The following is a 25,644-nucleotide window of genomic DNA, read 5'->3' as shown; positions in this document are numbered from 1 at the left end:
TTTGCATCACAATTGATGCATTATGTTGCAGTCAGACTCTACCGCTGTAATCGGCGAGATGTTATAAGCATTAACAAGGCAAAGGGAATGTTCACTAAGAGTCCCAAACCTCACACCTCATAAAAATGTATGAGGGCAGAATTGCGTTGAGACTCCAAGGGGAAAGTTGTGTATGCTGGGATGAAGGCCTGCACAGGGCAGCAAACCTCCATCCCAGCATTTAGAATCTCAATACTACAGCATTGTGAACACATTCCTTTTTAAGGAGCAAGAGTCACAATGCTGCAAGTGGCATACTGTGGTCAGATGCGAAGGTGGGATGCAAAGGTCTGTGGGATCCGTATATGTCCTTCGCATACCTCCAGCCTGCACAGGCAGTGTGTCAGGTGTCACATTCTGACAGCTTAACTTTGTGAGTAGTTAACACCTGTCCATGGCGCACTCTAACCTTTCCTTGCTCTTTGACTGCATAACCATTCACAAGAAGATATGTCATACATCTGTGAAACTTAAGGGAGGAAGATATACCCCTTTGCCTTTCCCTTGCATTTCGCATGGGTCATATTGTTTGCTTTGTAATTGTAGTTACGAATTGCGCAGCAATTGTATGCATTGTAATTTCTGGCTTGCACTGACTTTACGAATGCAAATTCTTTTGAGAATCCAGCCGCAGATACTCCGCGTTGGCTATGATACTAAACTGAATGTCTGCTCTTTTGAGGTCTAAAGATATGTATTCTTTGCTCCTAGTTGCACTGTTCTGCTCAGCAGACTCCATGCAAGCAGTGATTTCCAGATCTTACCTCCAGTCCCTGGGGTACACCGGATCCGATTTGTCTTTGAATATTAACAGCTGTCGTCCCCAAACATCTTCATCTGCTGTCACATTCAACATTCCTCACAACAGCTGTGGTACAGTGAAAGAGGTGAGACTGGGAGCTCTTTCTGTGATACAACTAGTGACTTTTTTTCCATTCTGTCCTTGTGTTAATGTTAATGTTAATGCATAATTCCAATATTGCCTAATTTTGGAGTGCACTTAGATGGTATTGCTGGAAGAGTAGTAATTAAATCAGTAATGTGGCCCACTACTAGTATGTGACACTCCCTGGGCTCTATTACACAAACTGCTCCTGGAGGCACAACAGCTGTGTGCACCCACTTTGTGCTCCCCCAGGGCACTTAATTATAGAAGGGGCTGCCAACATTTGTGCTGCCCCTTTGGTAATACAGATAGTGGTGGTGAAAAAGTTGTGGCGGTGCCTTGCTGAGGGGGAGTTCCCGCATTTGCTAGGGGATGTGGCCCCATGCAAATGAAAGCATCTCTTCGCCTGTGCCACATTATGGATGAGGGTGAAAAATCAAAGAAGCCATCAGGAGGTGCACTAACAGTGCACCCCTTGAGGACATTCCTCAGGAGGGAGACAAGAGGTCCTATGGACCCCAAACGCTCTTGCAGGTGAGTGCAGTCACTCACTGCACCGGTCTGGAAAGATATCTTTCGAGGACCGGACTGGCTGTAATGGGCATCTGGCCTTTTCCCAGGAGGCTGGAAGGGCGGGGGCCAGTTTTGCAGTGGTTGGGGTCAGTTATGTGACTGTAGGCTGGTTTTGTAGAGCTGCTGCAGTATTGTCCCACTGTAACAAAAGCAGCAGTACTTTGCGTTTGTTTGTAACCCCCACCCCTGACCCAGGGGCTGGTCCAACAAAACTGGCAGGGCTGCTTTGGGTTCCTAGTCAAGCCCTGGATCTTTCTCTCCTCTTGGAAGTTCAGACACTCCTTATTCCACTTGAATGCAATGCTCGAGTTTCGCAGCTGCCCTGAGGGCAGCACATTCACAATGATAGGAATAGCTTTCCCTGTTTGTGCCTGGAGCACCTTCTGAAAGGTGTGCCGCAGTGCAAACAGAAAAAGTGCAGACTGTGGGTAATACAACCCCTGCTGTCTAACCTGTGACCCCCACAATCTAGTCAACTGTGGTATAAATTCAACAATATCAATTGTCCAGCTTCAGCATTTGTAAATAACCTACACAGGAAGATAAATGGAAAACATTTTGTTTGATCCTATTGAGGAATACTGGGTTTCGTAGTGCTCCTTTGAAAATCACTGTAGCGCTGTTCGACAGCAGAGCAGTTTTTCTCAAGGGGAATTGCCATTCTTATAAATGTAATACAATCACTGAAATGAAAGTGTAGTTCAGCGCTTCTTTATCCATCTCCCCTCAGCTACTCAACTTAGATGGGGTGTTTAGAAGGCTCAGAACTCAGTAAATGTTAAATTACTTAATTATTGCTTGAATTGTAGGCAGGATCAGAAATGTTATCTAAAGTCTGCACAATTGCAACATTATGAAATATATATTTGCTGTGCATTGGCAAAAATCTAACTTTTCAGCGAAGCTCCATGTTTTTAAAGCTACTTTATGGGACTAGAAAAGTCCATATTAGGTCCTTATAGGTGAATTTCCAACCTAAATGTCCACATGAAACCTTGATAGGCTAAAATATTTGGATATTTCATTACCTTCAGTCATTTGCTTTTCCAAAGTGAATCTGAGGAGAGTACTAACGCAATATGATATTTTATAGGTGGACACAAACACTATTATTTACTCCAACACCATCCGTGCACACCCACCTGCTACGTTCATCACTCGCCAGAAGAAGCTATACGTGACCCTGCGCTGCCGCATGAACCAGGACTCACTGGTAGAAGTCATATACTTGGCAAATGACACAATTGAGATCAACAAGCTGCAGTATGGGCGATATGACATGAGCATTTCCTTCTTCAGCTCACACTCCTTCCAGTACCCCATCTACGACTCACCATACCGCGTCAGCTTGAACCAGGAGTTATACCTTCAGGTGTCTCTTCATAGCTCTGACCCAGACCTGGAGGTGTTCCTAGACACATGTGTGGCCTCTCCAGATCACTTGGACTTCACCTCCCAGACCTATGATTTAATCCGGAGTGGGTAAGTGTGCATTGATCCACCATTTTACATTCGTTACACACAACATCCAAGTCACCCACTTTTCTCAGTGATTCTTCCGCTACCATCCGTAAGGCAAAGCAAAAAATAACAACCTGTTATTTCCTATGTAGTAAACAGATTTTCCTGAGCCACTTCGATAACTCCTCGCCTTCTATAAAATCAGTTGATGGATAAAGATATTCACTATCTGTTTTGACTCAGTCCTCTTCCTCTCATAATTTGGATAGACGCGCCGTACGTAAAAACAACTCGGAACTGAGCCCCAAGCTTCATTACATCTCATAACTATACATTTTTAATCTCAGGCTTTTTCGTTGTAAATTGTCTTTCAGCTGATCTTCCCAAAAATGCTTTATTCCAACTACAGACGATACAATATAAAACTGCACAGCAGACTGTGGCTGAAAAAGTACCATGCCTCTATACAAGGAAAACATTAACACTCCAGAGTTTACCTTCAGACACGTGATTTCAGTCCAGAGGATGTTGTGCTGTCGAGAAGGCTTTCGGTATAAGATGCAGCTAAAACATTGAAGCCGAATTTTTTAGCTATATTCTCGACTGCAGCGAATACTCCTCCACGCGCCTCTTATCGGAACCCCACAAGCCATGTACAACAGAAGAATAGGCTGCTTCTCTAAACACATTTGAATGTTTACAGCACTATTATGTGCAGACATTAGATATACGTGCAACAGTGCAACGGCTGAAGTATTAGTAAGTGAAGCCACTGCAGCAGTTTTTGTTACAGTGACATCGTGAGTCATTGACTGAGTTATCAGTGCTCCAGTTCAAATCATATTCCTTACTATGAACTGAATAGCCTTTAATTAAGTCAGCTGATCTTTACCTCAGATTTCTACTACCCATGCCTACTGCCATTTCTTTTACTTGAAAGTGACTCAAGTCACTTGCTTTTGGGAGGTCTAGGGGGCAACACATTTCTTTTCTTGCCTGTCTGACGTGTGCTAAACCCATAGTTCTCTAGAACTACTAAAGAACTGCAGGTCTTCCTGTGAATTCTCACCAAAGCAGAAGTCCTTGAATCTCCACACTTTCCTCATTTAAAATAACTGGGAACAGTTCGGAATCACCAGTGCTCATTCAATAATGTAATTACTTGCCACAACATACTAATAACAACAACAATAATAATAACCATCATAATACAATTATTTTTATTTTTGTTAGTATTAATATTATCTTTCAAATCAGCTATGTTCCTGTGCAAAAAGGTGAATACATACCTGAAAATGTTTCTATGTCTCCTCCCACAAAATCCTAAAATGAATCCCCAAAAACATTATTTTCCATTATTGAATTATATATTTAAAGTGTAAAAGTCTGCAAACAATGTGTGGCCCGTGGCAGTTTTGATTATGTTTTAAAATAGTAGCCACGTTTTTCTGTCTTATTTACAATGTTACTTATTTAGAAATATGTGTTAAATAATTAACCCATAGTTGTTTATAAAGTATACATAGCAACATGTTCATAAATAGCATATACATATTTCTAAGTGTATTTTACAGTTTCCTTTTTGTCGTAGTTGGACTCTTGCGTTTGGCAAGACTGCTGGTTTAGGGATGAAAGCACTTTTGTTTGTAAACAACTAGGCCAAGCCTACAACAAGTTGCAACTGTCGGCCCAACCCTACCGGCTCACAAGCAGTACCTCATCAAAAACCCAAACAGTAAAAGGTGATTTCTGGCAGCCTTTATGCATGGACTCAAGAGTGCGACATCTCAGGGGAGTCGTGGTTAAACGGAGATTATCCTTTTCTCCTTTTCTCATATGAGGAATAAGCCTCATTCATACACAGTGTCAATAGGTTTCATTAACAAGACTGCAATCTATTGTAAGATGCATGAGCTGTAATGATTAGATAATGAACAATGCAAGAATCAGAATTGTAAAAATGAGAGTCGTGAATACAAAGACCCCCTACCATCTTGCAATAAACATGGAATGTAAAATATCCCTAAAGCCCTAGCATGGGGAACCTAATCTGTAACCTAAAGAGAGCATGTGTTAAACCTAATCTGCCAGTACCATGTCCATTAGAAGCACCCTCCAACATTGTTACCTTGGAATGAGGTCTTTAGATCAGACTCCATGGGGACACAAAGGCTGAGTCTGCATCAACGCGATGTGTAGCATAGATAGCCTTGATGGCATCTGGTAGGAATCTCTCTGATCACTTTGTCTGCGTGAGATGTATTTATACAGATTTTGTAGGACCCCTGACGCATGTATGTTAACAAACAATAGATAAGAAGGCATGCTTGGGGCAGCAATTATATAAACAATTCCCTCCAAAAGTACATTATGTTATAGGCACACGTAAGTGGGAAAGGAACATGATGTGAATACCTATGTATATCACTTGTCTTTGACACTGATAGTGATGCCTTCAAGAGTGGCACTGATAACATGAAATGACAACATCTACCTAACTATAAATATCTCAGCCATCTTGGAAGATATAATTAAATAAATACGCTAAAACAGAGCAGGCTAAGTAGGTTAAAAGTCACTAGGTGACGAGGGCACAGGCCTGCAAGCCAGAAGGCTGAGCGAACTCCTGATTCCCAATAGAAATAAATAGGATCCACTAATTATGTTTTACCCACAATAAAAAAATATTTCAAGCTAATGAATACTTATGAGGGCAAAGGCAACTGCTGTTGGAAGTGGGAAAATAGCTTCTTTAACCCCTAAGAATCTACCCAATATTAAATCAAGTGGCCAGAGTTGGTAGAAATTACACTGTAAGAAACTGAATGAGTGCTACATTTACAATTACAAAACAGATAGCTGTGTACCAGAATGCTGCATTTTGCTTGGCTCCTAGTGGGTCGATACCTACCTAGGAGATTCAAAAGTAGTAGCTTAGACAAGCCTTATTACAGCATCAACACACATAAAACTTTTCCTTCTTGCTCTAAATTGCCTGAAGTTGGAGACATACTACTGAAAAGCGCTTTTGAAGCATTTCTTTTCCTGTGCAGCAGGGTGGATATGTACATGAAAATGGTCCCATGTTAGCTGCTAAAGGTTCCAGAAATAAAAACCCCAAAACATTCATATCTATGTGTTTGCATTATTAGTTTAGAGTGTTCCAGATCAGTACATATTCTGTAGTTCATGACAGTTTTCACTGTGTTTTAAAATAGATGTTTTAAAGGCGGTATCTCACATTCTGCCTAATTTCCAGTGTTACTTATTTTAAGATGTTTCAATCAATTGCCTTTCAATGTAATAAAAAATAAAAACACACATCTAACACGTCAATTTGTCAGTTTCATCCTAAATTTTAAGGGTCAGATTAACAAATGTCATAATATCGAAAGGGGTGGACACGTCTAGGTAGCCATTGATTGTGCTGGAATATGCCACTCTGCTTCGCCTTTGGCCCTTTGACCCTTCCTTGCCCATAACTAATTGGGAGTGCCCTCCCCCTTGTATAATACTGCTTAACTAATGTTTTATTTGCACATTAAAATAACTATTATTCAAAGCAACTTTATACACTTTGCGGTTCGCATTTGCAAAAAAGTGGGAACACCACAAATCAGTGGTTTCTGCTTTACATAACATAATGATTAACAACATATTTTTTAAAGAGATGCAAAATTCAGTCTTATAAGAACATAATAAATATCTTTGATAAAATATAGTTTACCTCATATCCTCCACAGTTGTCTTTTTCCCCTTAAATGTTTGTTTAAGATGAGTCTGGAGTCAAGTTCTGACCGTTGGCAATTACATCAGTATCATTAATATACTTTTATATTTTTGCACTTGTTTTTGGAATAGCACCTGGAATTAAATAAAAGGACACAGATTTGTAAGATGCAGGAGTCAATAATTTTATTTTTCTTTCTTCAGGTGTGTTAGAGATCCTACCTACCACAGCATCTACTCTCCCTACAGGAACAAGTCTCGATTTGCCTTCCGTGCCTTCAAGTTTTTGAGCAGACATCCCTTGATTTACCTGCAGTGTAAAATGGTGGTTTGCCGTGTGAGCGATTACTCATCTCGTTGCCGCCGGGGTTGTCTTGCAAGACACAAGAGGTCTCCAGAAGAGAACAATCAAGAAGAAAATGTCATTGTTGGACCAATTCAACTCAAAAACTAAAACAATCACTACAAAAAGATCGAAAATAGCGAATATACTTAGTTCACACATTTTAGGGACTTTTAGAAGAATGTGTTTTGTGATTGATACCTACGCCACAGTATATTTTAAAGTGATTGAACGATTTGATGTCATTAAATTGATTAATAAAATAAGCAATACATAATCTACATTTTTTGACTATTATTCATTGGTTTATTTATTGATATTGTTTGTGATTGAACAGTGTTAAAAAATCATTAATAATATTCAACTCTGAATTTTTAACTCTGGAGATGTGTCTTGCTAGAGACATATGGTCAGATATATGAAACTTAGATGCAGCGCCACATACCTGAAAAAGAAGTTCAACATTTCCCGATCCAATGTCTGCAGGCTAATACATTTGTGTGACCTTGAACCATTATAGCTTCCACACAGAGCTGAGGGGCCTGAGCAAAAAGATCAATTCAGGGTAATCACTGGACTTTCAGACATATTTGAGTCATTAGGAAGGCGATACACAACAATTCCTTATGAAATTGATAGAGGTGGCAAATATCCTGTGTCATGATTTAGCCACTTCGGGAGTGTCCACACACTTTGTTTTTTTTATTTAATTTGTAATAGTTATTATTTGTATGCAGAGACGATTCAGCATCATCAATACAAAGCCTTATTTAGAATAGAGCTGTATCACTTTCAATAGGATACATGATCAAAGCAGCAATGATTGAAAGTTAAAGTGGTGGAGTTAGCAAATGACATACGATAAATAATAAATAGGTAGGTAAGACATTGATGTTGACAAGTGGGGAAAGTGTAAGGGAGGCAGCATTGACACAAAATACCTGCATGTGAACAAAAAACTGTAATGGCTGCAATTATGAAAGATCTTTGTATTGTTATATTAGGTCTGTTGTTAGCCAGTACCTTTTGATTTTCTACTAAACTCACTTATCTCTCTCTCTCCCATTTTTGTGTTTTTGTAAGTTAGCCATTACTCTCATGGATAGCACAACCACTCTGCATTTGAAAGTGTTCTGCATCCTTGGGTTCCTTGCAGTGTTTGACAATATATACTTCTTAACATATTCTGTCAACCAGTGCCTTGCTTACTACAGCTCCTCAGTGACTTGTAATTTTCTTATAATTTATGGCATGATGTATTGTAAACCATATATAAGTTTGTGTGCAGATAGGGTATAAATAGGAGTAGTGGCATTAGGGTAGAGGTACTATGATACAGGCACAAGTAGTTGTACTATCAAATAGGTAGGGCAAGGGGTATGTGGATATAGGTAGTTGTACTAGATGACTGAAAGGTTACAGAAACTTGACCATTAATTTGTGAAGAGTTTAAACTTGCCAATTTAATAAACAAAATGTGGTTAGGTCACAACACAATTGTAAGAGAATCTACCCTAACCCTTGCTCCTTTGGAAAAAATAAAAAGTAAGCAACAAGACAGGAGCATGGTTCAAATGGTATAAGGTGAATTGGAGATATGAACATTCAGAGTGGCAGTGCCAAAAGCCACCAAGAAAACACAAAGCATGAATCAAAAGTCACGGTTCACAGTGAATATGACATGCAATAGCGTGCACATTTCAGGCGGTTCATGATGGATTGCAAAGCAGGTAGGGCAAGTGGGTCACACGGATCAAAAATTTAGAACCTGGAGAAGGAAGCAAATAGCAGAACGTCAATCTGAATCCACACGACCTTGGATTGCACCATCAGGCATTTCTTAACAAGAATAGGCACAAAGATAGAGAACCTTGAAAACAAGGTGTGGTCAAAAACTAGGCGCCTTGGAACAGTGAGGATTAGAGCAACAGCAACATAGTTGCAGTTAGATGATAACACTAATCCTTACAAGGATTAGAGCCATGCCGATAGAAAGGAGTAGACCAGAAAATAATCCCTGTCTTTCCCATTTCAATATGGAAGCCACTGTTATAGGGGATGTGAAGGATTTTTCTGTATTGACAAGCATTTTGGAAAAGCATAGGTTACTTAGTCAAAAGTGGCATGTTGCAATGCAATGGGTCTTGCTTTAGCTCAACTTAGAGCTATTAGTGTTGTAAACTCCTAACTAGACTTTTCGTGCCACATAAACTGAAATGTAAAACAGTTTCACATAAGCAAGCCAAAGGCTGCCATAAGTGTGAAGGAGCACACAAAAGGAAACAGCAGTTTGCTTGCAGTTAAATGTATCGGCAAAAGTGCAATTATCCATGTAACAGGGTTCATATTATGCAAAACGCTCGACTACTGCCCAGCAAGATCACGCTGCGTAGGAAATAAAAATAAAAAAAGTCCAGAAGCCAAATGAAAAACATGGAGCCTTGATTGTTTTCAGTAGTTTACTGGTGCTCTTGAGGAGGGCTAAACACCCAAAAAGCATGACATATGCATGCCTTTCACTAATTACATCAAGTGAATTTTAAAAGGCAAGTCCATGAACCAAACAAACTGATGGGCGTGACATGTGCGTGGTTAAAAGCCCACAGAGAGATTGCAACAGAGACCAGGACGCTTACACACTCTTCCCTAAAAAAGTAAAATGGAGCATCCTCCTGCTCTGCCTCTATGTCGTGGTTCTCATCAAGCCACTGCTTTAATGAGCCCCATAGCAGTATGAGCAGTGGGGTATTTAAGCAGCAGTGGTGAAGGAAAACGCCAGCATACAGCTACTGAAGCAGTCAGCAACTTCTGAACCACACCAATATCGACAACATTTCGTTTACTGATTATTCGAAATAACAAGTCATTAGCAAGATACATAGAACAATCACAATAAAAACAATGACATTTTCCAAGTGGCACAATCATAAAAACATTAATACATAAAAAATCTAAAAACAGAAATATAGCAAAATTCATCAAAAGTTAATCAGATTCATTACACTGTGAGAATCAATCTGTCATACTATCTATAAACCTTTGCCTCATTGTCTTTGCTATGTGCAAAAACTTAGACACCATCACTATCTTTTAGGTGTCACTTTTGCAAATTCTATAGGCTTCTCCTCTTTCTACTAAATCAAGGAATCAACACAAAGGCACTATCAACTTGCTTCGAGAGTTAGCACAAGGAAGGCAAAAAAATAACAAGGGTTCATCTATTTCCATATTGGTTTTGCAATAGAAACATAAGTGTGACCTCTAGTGTGCACCCCCTCCCAATGGGCAGTAAAAGCTCTACTGCCAGCTTCCCATACCTAAATTGCAAGAACACTGACCGTGCATGGGCCAATCATGTGAATTCTAAGAACTCTTCATCATTACTTGTGGATTTGTGTGGCAAGAAAGCACTTGCAAGACACATATGTTGATTTGATCTTCCCTGTGACTAGCAACTTTCTTGTGGGTCATTTCTGTTTTAACAGCGCATATCTCCTGGGCGAATAGAACAGACCTCCTTGCAAATGTTTTGAGTTCCAGATCGGTCCATGGCCTTTTTAAAAATCCAGACCAATTTATTTTTAACACTGCATTTGTTCTTAGAATTACTTGCAGACCATCTCCATAATGGTACAGTTCACAAGCACTCCAGATGCATATCCAATATGGCAAAGGTCTTATTGCAGCCAAGACTGCTGTTTTGTGGATACCTAAATCTAGGCGTAGGGGTACCAGTGGAGTTCTGCTCCCTAGACCGCAATCGTTCTGATGAAATTGTTTTCTGCCACACTCAGGGAATCAGAATTACAATGGACCCATAGTTTTCCACCATAAAGGGCAGCTCCCCTTGTTTGGGCCTTGTAGATCTACAGCTGGTATAATGGAAGTCTAGTTGGCTTTGTTTTGCAAATGTACATATTGCCTCACTACAGGTGTACTTTTAAAAGTCTGTGGTTCCGACAGCCCAGTTTCAGCTAATCTAATACCAAGGTAGTTGAACTGAAGCGAGTCCCAATTCGATCTCTAAAAGCAGCAGCAGACTAAAGAACCTCAGTGCAAATAAACCACCTCCCTGGATGTCTGGGTCAGGGATCACTATGCCCTTAGATCTGCTGTTAGCTGATGCACCACAAATCATCTCCATTGAGCGTCGCATGCATCAAAATGAGCACTATGCTACAAACTGAAGCTAACATGGCATGGCACGAGCTACTTTCTGTTCTCTGCTGCAAAACGTAAACATCCGTTAAAGGGCAGCATGGTGTTTGGGTCACATCAGACTTAAAAATGCCCTGCTCTTGGTGAGACATCATTAAGAAATAGGAGAAAACCCTTAAAAAGTTGGAAGAATGTGAAGAAATGCCCAGTCCAGGAACCTGTGACCTTGGTCATTTGCCTGGAAGGAGTTTCTTACTGAGCCCCTGAACCTTTCTTTATCTTCCTTTAAGGAACAACTAAACAACATTGCCTAATTTACTGGCAGTATAAGTTCACAGTGGGATTTATGACCTTCACAGCCCAATACACTGCACCTCAAAATGCTTCAACTCAAACAACCTTAATATTCCCCATACTATAGATCAACCTCCATATTGCAGCTTACTACACTATTCCAAACACCCCATACACTATAGTAAAAATTGCTTAATACATCACTTCTCTTCCCCATAGATCATTTCATTCACCCGCCATACTATATCACTTCCTACAATGGGCCAGGTATATGAAGGCATTTTGCATTTGCAAAAAGTCTAATTCACAAAATTGAGCCATTTGCATTGGCAAAAAGGACTTTTGGTATAAATCAGTAATATGTTCCACATTTGCAATGTAGATTTGCGACTAAAAGCATCAGTATTTGGAAGTGGCATGTTTAGGTCATCCATTCCAAATACCAATTTGGAATGAGATGTGTCATTTGTTTGTGACCAAAGTCCATTTGCAAAACTACAATATTCTGTGGTAATTCATTTGCAAGTAAAAAAGGGGTGTCCAAGGGACATCTTCCCCATTGTGAAAACATTTTTAAAGAGTGGGCACTGGTCATACGGCCCACTGCCTACTCATAAAACATGGTGTTAAATATACTTTTTGTTTGTTTTAAATGTATCCCATTTTTCAGGAAAATGGGGTTGTGTTTTCTAAAAAAAAAAGATTGGGTTATTTAAAAGCAGTCAGAGAAATTCTGGTAATACTGACCCTGACACGCCATGCTACTGGCCCTGTGATGGATCTGAATCATAAAGGGTTGCTGTTTGTGCCCTACCTCACTTATATTCCTGAGTAAAGTTGAATTGCAACCCACTACAATTCTGTAATTTTTTTACTCATCCTATAAGTGCATAGGTTGGTTTGTAAAACACCAAACTGGTCGCTAAAATACTGCTTACAAATTTATTCCAGTATGTTGTGAACTCTACTTTGCCCATCTGGTCCACATCCCTCAGTGCCCCTCCAAATCCCACCCAACATGGCACAACATACATCAATACACCACCAAAAGTATCCACCACATACCACAAGCCCCTCCCTCTCTCACTTCTTTTAGGCTGCCTTCACCAGACTCATATATAATTAGATGGCAGCTTCACATCCACTAAATGCACACCACTGACTGTCCACCACTCTGCATTGTTTCTCACCACATAAAACTCTAGCACATACTATCACACCTACCTATCCCGTCCACATAACATCAACACTGAAAAAACATATACACAGTCCACCACAGTTTAATTCCCAATAGGAGCGTTTATTGATCTTTTATAAGATACACACCAAAATTAAGTGACTCTTTATACTTTAAAGAATAGGTATTTTTATTACTCGCCTTAATGTTTTTTGGATTCCTAATTTCAGAAGAATGAAAAGGAATGGCTTAGTGAGTTCAACAGATATGAACCTTTGTCATATTGGCTCATGCAAAAAATTGGTGAGGCATATTGTCATTAATTCAATATGCATTGCACACTGAATTTTCTCCTGGAGTCGTTAATAATAGGTCTCATTATAAATGAATTAATCAAGGTGACTGGTTTATTGACTGTAGAAGAATTAAAGTCTGAGATGTCGCAGCGCCGATCCAATATTTTGTTTATAGTTTAAAAAACAATTTCCACTACATGTGTATTATGAACTATGTGATATTACTACAGATGGTAAAGCGTACTCGTATCTGATCAAGCAAGACACATTAAATAAGTATTAATGTCATTTCTGTGGTACTTCAGATTTTCCTCTGCACCAGCCTCATCCCTCATGCCCTCTACCCTTTTTCTTCGAATCCGTTGATTTCTAAAACTTCAAGGTACTTTATGGAGCCATTTATTTTTACATAAACCATAAAGCCTGCCAGGGCAAGCAGCAGTACCCTTCACTTAATCGCAAATGGAGATGGATGACGTGGTATTCCATCTCTGGCTAAGCAGTGGTAGAAAAGTATTTGGGCCCTTGTGATGGGGTTCACAGCCTGGGGGTTCATTTTCATTTGACCTTTGACTTGTGAATTGGGTAGAAATTACAATGTTGGAGAGAGCAGGGCAAAATTGTGGAAGGCCGTTTAGTGCATCTCTCCAAAATAAAATGGCTAAATGTGAATTGTTTATCCATCAATCTGCAGAGTCTGTAATTGACTCGGTCACTTACCAGAGGAGTCACAGCCTACCTCACCGCAATCCTCCCAAATTGAAGTATTATGTAGCTAGAGCACAGAGTTTCAACCATGTCAGAAAATAAAACTAAGCCCCACCCTACGTGGTCTGCAGGAAGTGGATTACCGCATGGGGTGGGGCTTAGCCTCCAGGACTTCCTGAAATGGCCAACCTGAATCAAACAGAATAAATATCAGTTTAAGCCCACCAACCACATAAGGGGGGCTGCAGAAGGAAAGGCAGGACTGTATGAGGAAGACTATGACTCAGAGTAATGGAGGTTACCGGTAACAGAGGGCCTGATTTATAGTTTGGCATTTCTCTGTAGCAAATGTGCCTGGTATCCCATCTGCTGCATTACGAATCCATAATGTCCTGTGGAAATCATAATACAGCAGATGAGATATCCTGTAATACAGTGGACAGGAAATCCACCACATTTGTGAAAGAATAACCCATTCTTCAAACTCTAAATCAGGCCCAAAGTCATTACCTACCTCATTGGTTTTCCTCAACTTACCTCAACTTTAATCCTCACCAATTCAGCATATATCCCAGCCAAAAACAACCAAAGAAAACTATTGCCTGACTGTAGCAAAGTACCATCTTGCCTGGCATGTTACCCCTATTTTTCATATGTATGTAAGGTTGTTTTTGCCTGTCTCACTTGGATCCTGCTAGCCAGCACCCCAGTGCTCATAGTTTGTGGCATGAATGTGTGCATCTGTGTAGTGACTAATTGTCACTGAGGCTCTGCTAACCAGATTCTCAGTGCTTATGCTCTCTCTGCCTTTAAAATTGTCACTATAGGCTAGTGACCATTTTCACCAATTCTAATTGGCACACTGGAACACCTTTATAATTCCCTAGTATATGGTACCTAGGTAGCCAGGGTATTGGGGTTCCAGGAGAGCCCTATGAGCTTCAGCATTTCTTTTGCCACCCATAGGGAGCTCAGACAAATCTTACACAGGACTGCAGCTGCAGCCTGAGTGGCCAGACCTCTGCCATCTTGAATCCAGAGGTGTGAGGGCACAATGGAGGCCTCTGAGTGGCCAGTGCCAGCAGGTGACATCAGAGACCCCTCCTGATAGGTGCTTACCTGGCTAGGTGGCCAATCCTCCTCTGAGGGCTACTTAGAGTCTCTCCTGTGGGCTTTTCCTCAGATAACTACGTGCAAGAATTCACCAGAGTTCTTCTGTATCTCCCTCTTTGACTTCTGTCAAGGATTGACCACTGACTGTTCCATGACGCCTGCAAAACTGCAACAAAGTACCAAGAAGACTACCATCGACATTGTAGCGCCTAATCCTGCCGGCCTTCTCGACTGTTTCCTGGCGGTGCATGCTCTTGGGGCTGTCTACCTTCACCCTGCACTGGAATCTCCTGTGGGTCAACGGAATCTTCCCCTGCTCCAGCAGGCACTCAAACTTCAGCGTCACTGGTAATCTGCAACCCCTCTCCTCCTGACGAGCGTGGCCCCTGGAACACAGGTGGTGAACCCAAGTAACGCAGACTGTCCAGTGGTCCAACTGTCCAAATTTAGAGGAGGTAAGTCCTTGCCTCCCCTCTCCAGACAGTAATCCTGTGTACTGCATGAACTGCAGCTGCTAGGGCTTCTGTGCACTTTTGCAAGGAATCATTCATGCACAGCCTAGCCCAGGACCCCAGCACTCCACCCTACATTGCTCAACTCGCTGAGTTGACCACCAGCTTCGTGGGACCCTCTTTTGTAGTGTTAAGACGACCGCCATGCTCAGTTTTCTTGAACCTGTGTTCAAGTACTTCTGCGGGTTCTGCCTTCTCGTACATGGGCTCTCTGTGTTGCTGAGGGCTCCCTCTGTCTCCTCTTCCAAGTGGCGGCCTCCTGGTCCTTCCTGGGCCCAGACAGCACCCTTTTTCTTCAACCATGACCTTTGCACCTAGCAAGGCTTGTTTGCATTCTTTCTCCAAAGAAACAACTCTGCATCCTCCAGCCCTCCGTGGGACATCTGCACAAAGGAGATGTTCCTAGAACCTTTTGTTGTTCCAGAATCTTCAGCTTCTTCCATCCAGAGACAGACATTTTACACCTTCATCCAGGGCTTAGTGGGCTCCTGCCCCCCTGGACACTTTTGCGACTCTTGGACTTGGTCCCCTTCCTTTGCAGGTCCTCAGGTCCAGGAATCCGTCTTTAGTGCTTTGCCGTCTGTTGTGGTCTTTGCAGAATCCTCTATCACAAGTTTAGTGTGTTTCTGGGGAAGTAGTATCACTTTACTCCTACTTTTCAGGGTCTTGGGGTGGGGTATCTTGGACACCCTTAGTGTTTTCTTACACTCCCAGCAACCCTCTACAGACTACACTAGCCTAGGAGTCCATTCGTAGTTCGCATTCAACTTTCAGCGTATATGGTTTGTGTTGCCCCTAGGCCTATTGCATCCTACTGTATTCTACAGTGCTTGCACTACTTTCTGACTGTTTTACTTACCTGATTTGGTTTGTTGTGTATATTTTGTGTATGTTACTTACCTCCTAAGGGAGTATATCCTCTGAGATATTTTTGGCACATTGTCACTAAAATAAAGTACCTTTATTTTTAGTAACTATGAGTACTGTATTTCTTATGATCAAGTACCTATATGATATACGTGGTATTGCATGAGCTTTGCATGTCTCCTAGTTCAGCCTTGGCTGCTTTGCTATAGCTACCTCTAGCAGCCTAAGCTGCTAGAACACTACTATACTCTACTAATAAGGGATAACTGAACCTGGCACAAGGTGTAAGTACCATTGGTACCCACTATAAGGCAGGTCAGCCTCCTACACCATGGCCAGCTGCTTCCCCACTTGGTTCTGTCCTGTCTCCTCTGCTTGCCTGGGATGATGCTGAAATTGCAAAGACAAACAGGGCCACTACATGTGCCTGGTCACACTAGAACAACAGCTGTGATTTGCAAACATGATTATGAGGTACTGTAGCCACCTGCCACAAGGTACAGCAAAGTGGCTCCAATATTTGCCACACCATATGCACGCATGCTACATGAACTGTCAACAGTTGCCCACAGAAAATTCTGAATCACAGACAACTCCAATTGCATGGTTGAAGTTGTGCAGACAAGGTACCCATTGAAAAGAAGGAGACCTCATCATCTTCACTGGTTTGATTCATGTAGTATCCCTCAGTTGCCTGTTGTCACACAATTGTAGGGCAATGCCAAGTTCATTTCCACAGATCCCACACAAGGTCATGCATACAGCTATTCTTTACCTATCCAATGTCACATTATGAAGAAATGATGGCTAAATAATCCAGCCGTTTTGCTGAAAGAAGTACAGTAGCTGGAAGAAGGTGACATAAAAACACCCACGTCACACTGGAAAAAATCAGCAACGGTCACTTCACTATATGTTCTGTCGCATAGGCTCTCATTATTCTAAAGAGACTACTGGATTTTGAGCAGCAAGATCGTCCACAGTGTGGGAGACTGAGTCTGACCCACTGTAGGTGACACATGTCGCTCTAAATCCGGGTTTTGATCCGGCTAACTAGCAGTGCCTCGTCTCTCCCGAAAGGTAGAGATGATTGGGCAGCCGAGCGCATAACATATACTTCTCAGTGAAGCCTTGGTAACTCAGGTCGCATTCGGTTCTCTCATTTATAATTCAGTCTCATATATAAATGACAAACAGAAGCAGTATATGTTTCAATGATTAGTTTAATAAAACTACTGCATCTTAGATAGCAATGCGTGAGCTGCAATAACCAGAACGACACAACATCACAATATTAAAATGGTGAGGATGAGAGTAAAGCATAAGAATAATGCTATCATATTGCCACTAGAATCAATGAACTATTTTCCATCTGAATCATAATTTGAGCACAGCATGTTAAGCTCTAATCCTGCCTTTCAGGTTCTCCGGGGAGGACATCAACCCTCATACCTGAGCAAAAGCCTGTAGTCTGCGTTAGCATCCGCAGCGAAGCATTCAGCATACAGTTGTGATTCCCTGGCTGGAATCTCCCTCTTGACGTGTAATAGGACTAGAAGGTGTTTTTATAATAACACAGCTATTGTTCTAAGAACATGTCCCTACGTAAGGATGTGTATTTTCTACAAATTTTGGAGACTAAACTTCTACCACGTTCACAGGCAATATACCAAACTGTAGCCTTGACTGAAGCACAAAGTAATCAAGAATGTCTTGTTTGAGAACACAGTGCTGGGCTAAGCAAAACAGTTAGATAGAAGAAATTAAAACATGACCGTAAAACTGGTTATTGTAAAAATAACAATGCGAAGCTGAATAAAATATATCTAGGTCAAAGTGCAAAGTGGCCTAGTGTATTAAACTAATGTGCATGGACCTATAACTAAAATGGCTACACAACAGTACATTGCCTAAATGGCCAGTGAAGAAGTCTATTGCAACAGGAAAAACTTCTATCAACGGGTAAGTTGTCTGCATCTCCGATCTCTACATCTCAAACATCTGTGCCCACTTCCTTGGTCCAGCCCATGATTCCTTTGTAATGCGGAAAAGCACCATACTCCATCTGATGTCACAACTGCAACCAGAGAGGCCCTGTCTGGTTGGTAAGTCACATCTGTCCTGATTTTGTGTGAGCAATGTCAAGTGCTACAATCATGAAGTGAGTGACTCATGGTTGCACTTGTGTCTCATTCCCAACCAGAGACTCAGAATATCCAAACCGTGCTTGTTTATGACACTGCTGAGGAACCCAACTATGCCAGGGGAAGTCCGCTTCAATTAGGCCCATGGAAGAACACAGTGGGCAGGGGTGTAGGCTTTTGGGCTCCTGAAGGCCTGATATTGTTATCTGGGCAGGACTGGTGGAGCCCTTCTCTACTCACCCAAGAAAGCATGTCAGATCGCAGTGGCATGCTCCATAACATTGCCCTGCGGAGGAATATCTCTTACATCCCAGAGGAGGGGGAGCATGTGCTGCCACTGGGTGAGAATCCTGAAATTCCAAATGAAGATGATAGTGGTGAAGCGGAAGAAGCTGACTTGTAACAAGATCTCATCAACAGCTTCTTCACATGAGTGTAAGTATGTTGTGTGATGTCATGACTTTGACTGTACAATGAACTGTAGTTCAATGGTTTGCCCCATGTAGTATCCCTCAGTTACGTCTTGTCACACAATAAATAGTAGGGCAATGCCAAGTTGAATTCCACAGATCCTACACAAGGTCTTGCATACAGCTATTCTTCATCTAGTGAATGCCACATCATGTAGAAATGATGGCCAAATAATCCAGACATGTTGCTGAAAGAAGTGCAGTAGCCCAAAGAAGGTGATATGTAAATGATAGTTGTGATAATGTGTGTAATAAATCCTTGGAATTAGTTAGAGAGCTAATGCTCAGGCAAAATCAGCCAAAGGGTATTTGATGAGGTAGCTTTTAACACATCCACATCTTGATGATGTTGCTTTGTTTGTGTTCAATTTATTGTATGTACTTTGTTCTCCAGATCCTTGCTTTGTGATTTGTGTCATATGTATGGTTTCATACCTATACTCCTTGATTTGTTCTTTGTTTAGGTGTGTTCACCACAACATCTTCATGTGGGTGTTTCTGAGTTGTTACATTGGTATGTATGGGATGCTGTTCGGACAGACGAAGTGGACATGGATTGTTCCAAGACAACTTTCACAGTGAAAAAATTGAAGTCTAGAAGACTCCTTTGGATTTGGTCCTTGTATGTGGTGGCCCAGATGCATCATGTGTGTCATCATGTGGTCAGAAAATATGTAGTCATAGGTCAAAATCATGTTAGCTTCCCTTTACATTGACATGTGTTGTTCCAAGACATCTTGCACAGTACACAGTGACAAAATGGAAGTTTAGAAGACACCATTGGATGTGTTCCTTGTATGTGGTGGCCCTGATGCATCATGTGTGTCATCATGTGGTCAGAAAATATGTACTATAGGCCAAAATCATGTTAGTTTCCCTCTTCACTCGTTTTTTATGAACTGTATGTAATTGTTGAAGTGTTTCTTCATGCCCGTGCCACTAACAAAGCACTGGGTTGTAATGACCCTGTGATCAGAAACTATTGTACTGCCATCTGTCTGAGGCCCTCATTATGAGTCTGTCAGTCTTGAGACCGCCAGACTCACCGTGGAGGTCTCACTGCCGCCGAGCTGGCAGTGAAGACCACCATATTGAGAATTGTGGGTTTTGGCTGAAGTCAAACCTCCACAACACCGCCTGGCCCGTCGGTGCAGTTGCACCTCCGTGGCCGGTGGTGATCTCCTCCACTCCAGCGGCAGGCCTAAGGCTGAAGTCTAGATTATGAGTTTGCACACCGCCAGGTTTTCCGTGGCTGTCACCCCACCACGTAAAGCCTGGTGGTCACGCACCCAGCGACAGCAATTTTCAATCCTGTTGCCAGCAAACACACAACATCCCCACACATGCACACTTCCCCCAACCCATCCATACACTCACAGGCCCGTCTCCACCCCTTCACACATGCATGCATTCACATACATACCCATTCGGCATAGGCATAAATGCACTCAGACACACCCACTCACTCGCATTCATCCATACAGACACACCAATACACGCACACACATATACATACATTCACAGACACGCACACATTCAGTACCCCCTTTGCAAACACACATGCACCCAAACACACAACAAACCTCTCCCCCCCTTTTGGACGCCCACTTACCTTTTCCGTCGAAGAGGAAATCCGGGAGGGGACGGGTCCTGGCGGTCTTCACTCTCTGCCACCACCATGCCAGCAAGAGACCGCTGAGTCATATTACAGATCGTAATATGGCAGGCGGAGTCCCGCCGGCGTGGCAGTGCCGGCAAAGGAACAGCCTCTGCACCGCCGACTGCTAGAAGGAATGAATGCTGCTCTCAGTCTCAAAAATGGCGGTGAGCAGCCACCACTCGTAATATGGCAGTCTGCTGACCACCAGAACTGGCGGTCGAATGGCAGGTTCGGCTTTGGCAGTCAATGGCATTGACCGTCAAAGTTGTAATGAGGGCCTGCGTCTTGCATTATATGATGATGGATTACTTTTGTATGGTAGGTGATATGGCTTCAGCTGACGACATCAACCACTTCAATGTTTTCCTATTCTACAGGACAAAGTCTGATAAATCCCTTCCTTCTATGGTCTTGAGGGCTTTTCCTGTAAATCTGATCATTTACCCAGTATGATTCAATCATGTGTGAATTGCTATGTTTCAGACATGTTGACAGCCTATGCACTAAACAATGTAATAGCATTTCTTCTTTGACAAGACACTTTTATGTTTAGGTTTGTTTTGAATGGTTGTAATCCTGAGTTGGACACTGTGTACATGCAAACCATCTCTGCTTGCACAAATACATTGGATCATCATGATATGGTTCACATGGTCTGACATATCTACATGGCTAAATGTGAAATTAAAGACAGCAGACAATGACTTTGTGACAGGCGAATTTGTTGCAATGCTACTACTAGTAGAAAATGTTTGTGACAGAAATTAACCAAAGTGTAAAGTGAAGGGGTTAGTCATGGTGAATGAAATCATTGAAGTAGATGCCAGACTATTGTAAGACCAAAGCCAAGAGTATTCTTGGTATTGGAAATGGTATGTGGTTCAGCATCAGTCCACAGAGTTTATGTGTGACACACAAAGGAGGTGTCTCCAGATCATCGGGGCCTGTGCACGTTCCCAACACGTCCACCACTGAACAGCTCCAAGACTCTGATAGATAAATCACAGAGACTGAGAGAGTTCAAGAAGGGAAGAGGAGATTAGGAAGGGAACAGCTGGGAAGGAGACCTGTAGTAAGAAAAAGGTTAGAACACACAATATGAAAATTATATCTCCTGAAATCAACACTAGACTATGATTCTTAGCCTAATCACTCTGAAAACTTGAACAATCTAAGAGTTAAGTTTAAAATGACTAAGTTTCAAGATGGCCGGATACCTGTAGGGGAATCAAGATGAATTAAATGAAAACTTTCTTATTCAAGTACTTTCCTTTACATGAGAATCAGAAAAATATAAATCCTGTTTTGAGAATGTATACTAGGACCATACAATATTGCATCTAGAAACTCTAGCCTTCTGTGTACTCTTAAAATGTTTCAACACAAATTGCGCATATTGCAGATATATATATACTGTATATATGTATATATATAGTAAACACCATAAAAGGATTGTGCACTATGAATAACACAATATGGATTCAGGAAACAAATCACATAACTTGTCAACTTGAATATTACATAATAAATATCTTAGAATAGTGGCATACAATAAACAACATGAAATAAACTCGAGGAGAGAATCGTGCGTCTTGCCGATTCGAGTGTTACCATGTAAAATACCATGAAATGGTAGCACGTAATGAATATCGAAGTCAAATCATCATTAATCGAATCGCGCGTCTTGCCGATTCGTAAAACATGATGTAAATGTCAAGAAATAACAGCTCACAATAAAAAACAAGATCAAAGTACAATGAAACGAATCGCGCTTCTTTTGCCGATTCTTAAGCCACCATGTAAATGTCAAGAAATGGTAGCACACAATGAACAACAAAGTTAAATCCTCATGAAACGAGTTGCGCGTCTTGCCAATTCGTAAAACATCATGTAAATGTCAAGAAATAGTAGCGGCCAATGGACAACAATGTTTAAACACCATAAAACGAATTGCGCGTCTTGCCGATTCTTAAGCCACCATGCCAATGTCAAGAAATGGTAGCACGCAATGAATAACAAAGTCAAACCTTTATGAAACAAATCGAGCGTCTTGCCTATTTGTAAACTACCATATAAATGTCAAGAAATGGTAGCGTGCAAGTAATCTGTTACTCATTTAAGAATTAAACCAAGAATATGAAAATTCTCAATAACGGTGTTGGGACAGTGCAACCACCGTCTTACCGCCTGGAACAATGATCACCAATGAAGGATGAAGGGCAGAAGACTGGAAGATCCAAATAGGCCACCGGGACAGGAGCTCAGGAAGAAGCTGCCGTTCTGCACCAGGACCTATGAATAGTGAGCACTGGGAGTTGGGATGGCTCTCTCTTATAGAGTATTGGCCCAGCCCAGAACCGCGCCCCGGCATGTTGCAAGGAAAGTCTCTGGAATTCCCTGTAAAGGGGCCACACCCTAACACACTCTGAAAACCTGCAGCAATACATTGCAAAGGAACAGTATTTGTAAGCATATTAAAAATACGTTTTCAGGATTGAACTCTGCAATGCAAAAGGTTAAACTACAACATATCAGCACAATGCATAAATTACTTTGTTTTGAGAGTGCTGGGTTTTTGCATTTTTGTCGCCAATAGAGCGCGTACTGCTCTGGTGTTGACAGGAGGACATTAAGGAAGCATTTTATTGTTGGCAGCGGCGGCGTCTTGCCATCCGCACCTCCTGGATTCTTTGCTGGACATCCCTGCTTGCGGGGAGGAGGAATCAGCTGCTCCAGATGCAAGGGTATCTCTGGGTGGTCGTGCCTTTGACAGGGCCTCCCTTCATGTGGCTGCCACAGATGTTCTTTAGCGTGATGTGGTTGCCACACAGGAAGGGGAAGATGGTGGTGTGAAAGCCTTGCTCAGAGTGCTGTTGATGTCCCTCCGCACCCCTGTTAGGGTGCCTAATTCGTTTTTATGGCCATCCATTTTTTCTATCATGAACCTTTGAAGCTGCTTCATTTCCAGGGTTTAGTTAACACCTGGCCCATGACGGACCTTGGGACTCCTGATAGACCTCCAAGACGTGGCTGATGGTGTACTGGCCAACAGCAGCCCCAGTGGCCTCACTCCGCTGGCCCACAGCATCCCACCCATGCACTCTACCCCATGAGCCTGTGCCCTTGGCACAGGGTGCCCTCTCTAACTGGGTTCTGGACACTCAGTGTCAGGAGTGTGGAGTTGCACCTCAAGATCCAGGACTAGGGGGCACAAGCTAGTGGAAACTGTGCTAGGTACACAGGTTTGGGAGTGCATTGTTGCCTGGGATGTTGATCATAGAGGGCTGGGAGGTGATACTGTGGGCACAGTGAGATTCACTGTTGCCATCTGACCAGGTTGCCCGGATGGGCCAGGACCGTCCTTCACATTAGGGAGTGTGATCAACCCTGAGGGCTTCATCCAAGGTGGTCGTTGGTGTCTGTTTGGTGGTCTCTGTGTGCCCAGGTGCAGCTCGTCCTGTTGATGAAGGAAGTACATTATTAGTGGTTGAAGTGTAACATCTACAAAAGGTTTGTGTTACCAGAAGCATAGACCCTGGACATTCTTAAGTTGTAGGTTAGCATATTGTGCATGTTAACATGGTATTGGATTATTTTTATTTGACATGACTTATAAAACTAACCTAAACTATTTCACTCAAGCAGCTGATGAGATGTGCAGATCATTTGCACTTTGGATGATGGAATGAAAATTACATCTTACCAATAGTGAAGCCAATACAATGGAGAGGCAATGTATGCCTTTGATCACTTGGAGGCCCAGTGAAGTGAGAGACAGGCAAACATTGAACTTTTCTGTATATGTAACTCGAGTCATCATGTGTGCAGTGCTGTATATGTAACTACAGTCATCATGTGTGCAGTGCTGTGTCAATGTGTATGCTGCTGATACCAATCTAGTGATGCAGCTGGAGGCCTTTGGAGTACTTGGTGTACACACTTGGCAAGGTGTCATTCCTGTCCTCAATAGTTTTATCTTGGGATAGCAGGTCAAGATTGATCTAGGTAGATAGACACGTCTCTGAGTTGAGCAGGCTCTGTATATTTCTCACTCACAGGTGAGTAAACTTCAAGTAAAAGTTGACAAACAGGTGGATTTGGGCAAGTGACCACTGGGCTGGTTGTTGGAATTACAGACACTGGGCATCATTGGAGTTTCAATCAGGTCACTCCCTCTTCTTCAGACACTTGACAAATGATATCCTCCCAGGTGAGTACACTTCAATTGAGAGGTAACAAACAGGTATATGGGCAAGTGACCACTGGGCTGATGGTTGTAATTACAGACAGAGGGCATCCTGGGATTTGCAGTCAGGTCACTCCCTCTACTTTTCACACTTTACAAACGTTATCCTCCCAGCTGAGTACACTTCAATTGAGAGTTAACAAATAGGGGTATATGGGCAAGTGACCACTGGGCTGGTGGTTGGAATTGCAGACCCAATATGTCCTTGGAGTTGCAGTCAGGTCACTCCCTCTTCTTCACACACTGACAAATGGTATCCTCCCAGGTAAGTACACTTCAATTGAGAGTTAACAAACAGGTATGTGGGCAAGTGACGACTGGGCTGGTGGTAAGAATTACAGACACAGGTCCTCCTGAGAGTTGCAGTCAGGTCACTCCACCTACTTCACACACTTGACAAATGGTATATTCTCAGCTGAGTATACTTTAATTGAGAGTTAACAAACAAGGGTATATGGGCAAGTGACCACTGGGCTGGTGGTTGGAATTACAGACACAGGGCTTATTGGGAGTTGCAGTCAGATCACTCCCTGTAATTTACACTTGACAAATGTCATCCTTCCAGCTGAGTACACCTCAATTGAGGGACAACAAATGGGGTATATGGGCATGTGACCACTGGGCTGGTGGTTAGAATTACAGACACAGGGCCTCCTGATAGTTGTAGGCAGGTCACTCCCTCTACTTGCCCCATTTGACAAATGGTATACTCCCAGCTGAGTACACTTCAATTGAGAGTTAACTAACAGGGGTAAATGGGCATGTGAACACTGGGCTGATGATTGGAATTACAGACACAGGGTTTCCTGTGAATTGCAGTCAGGTCATTCCCTGTTCTTCACACACTAGACAAATATTGGGTATTACATATCTGTAGGAAAATTTCACTTAGGTTTGAGAATACATTTGCATTGATAATGCTTGATATAGAAAGACTTACAGGTGCAAATTCAACGTATGCCATGTGA

General features: G+C 42.1%; 1 protein-coding gene across 6 annotated transcripts in view; it reads left to right on the top strand.

Moving 5' to 3' along the window:
* Window positions 1-7,308, top strand: part of LOC138300185 (deleted in malignant brain tumors 1 protein-like) — a 499,499-nt gene extending 492,191 nt beyond the window's left edge. For all 6 annotated transcript variants that reach the window (XM_069239172.1, XM_069239171.1, XM_069239174.1 and 3 more), the window contains 3 exons: window positions 751-926; window positions 2,592-2,980; window positions 6,893-7,308. In XM_069239172.1, the coding sequence (XP_069095273.1) occupies window positions 751-926; window positions 2,592-2,980; window positions 6,893-7,142 (815 nt within the window). In that variant the 3' untranslated portion in view covers window positions 7,143-7,308. The remainder of the gene's footprint in view (window positions 1-750; window positions 927-2,591; window positions 2,981-6,892) is intronic.
* The last annotated feature ends 18,336 nt before the right edge of the window (window positions 7,309-25,644 follow it).

The sequence above is a fragment of the Pleurodeles waltl genome, chromosome 6 (assembly GCF_031143425.1).
Source record: "Pleurodeles waltl isolate 20211129_DDA chromosome 6, aPleWal1.hap1.20221129, whole genome shotgun sequence".
Taxonomy (NCBI): Eukaryota; Metazoa; Chordata; class Amphibia; order Caudata; family Salamandridae; genus Pleurodeles; species Pleurodeles waltl.
The sequence above is the reverse complement of the archived record's forward strand: the minus strand, read 5'-3'. Positions and strand labels throughout refer to the sequence as shown.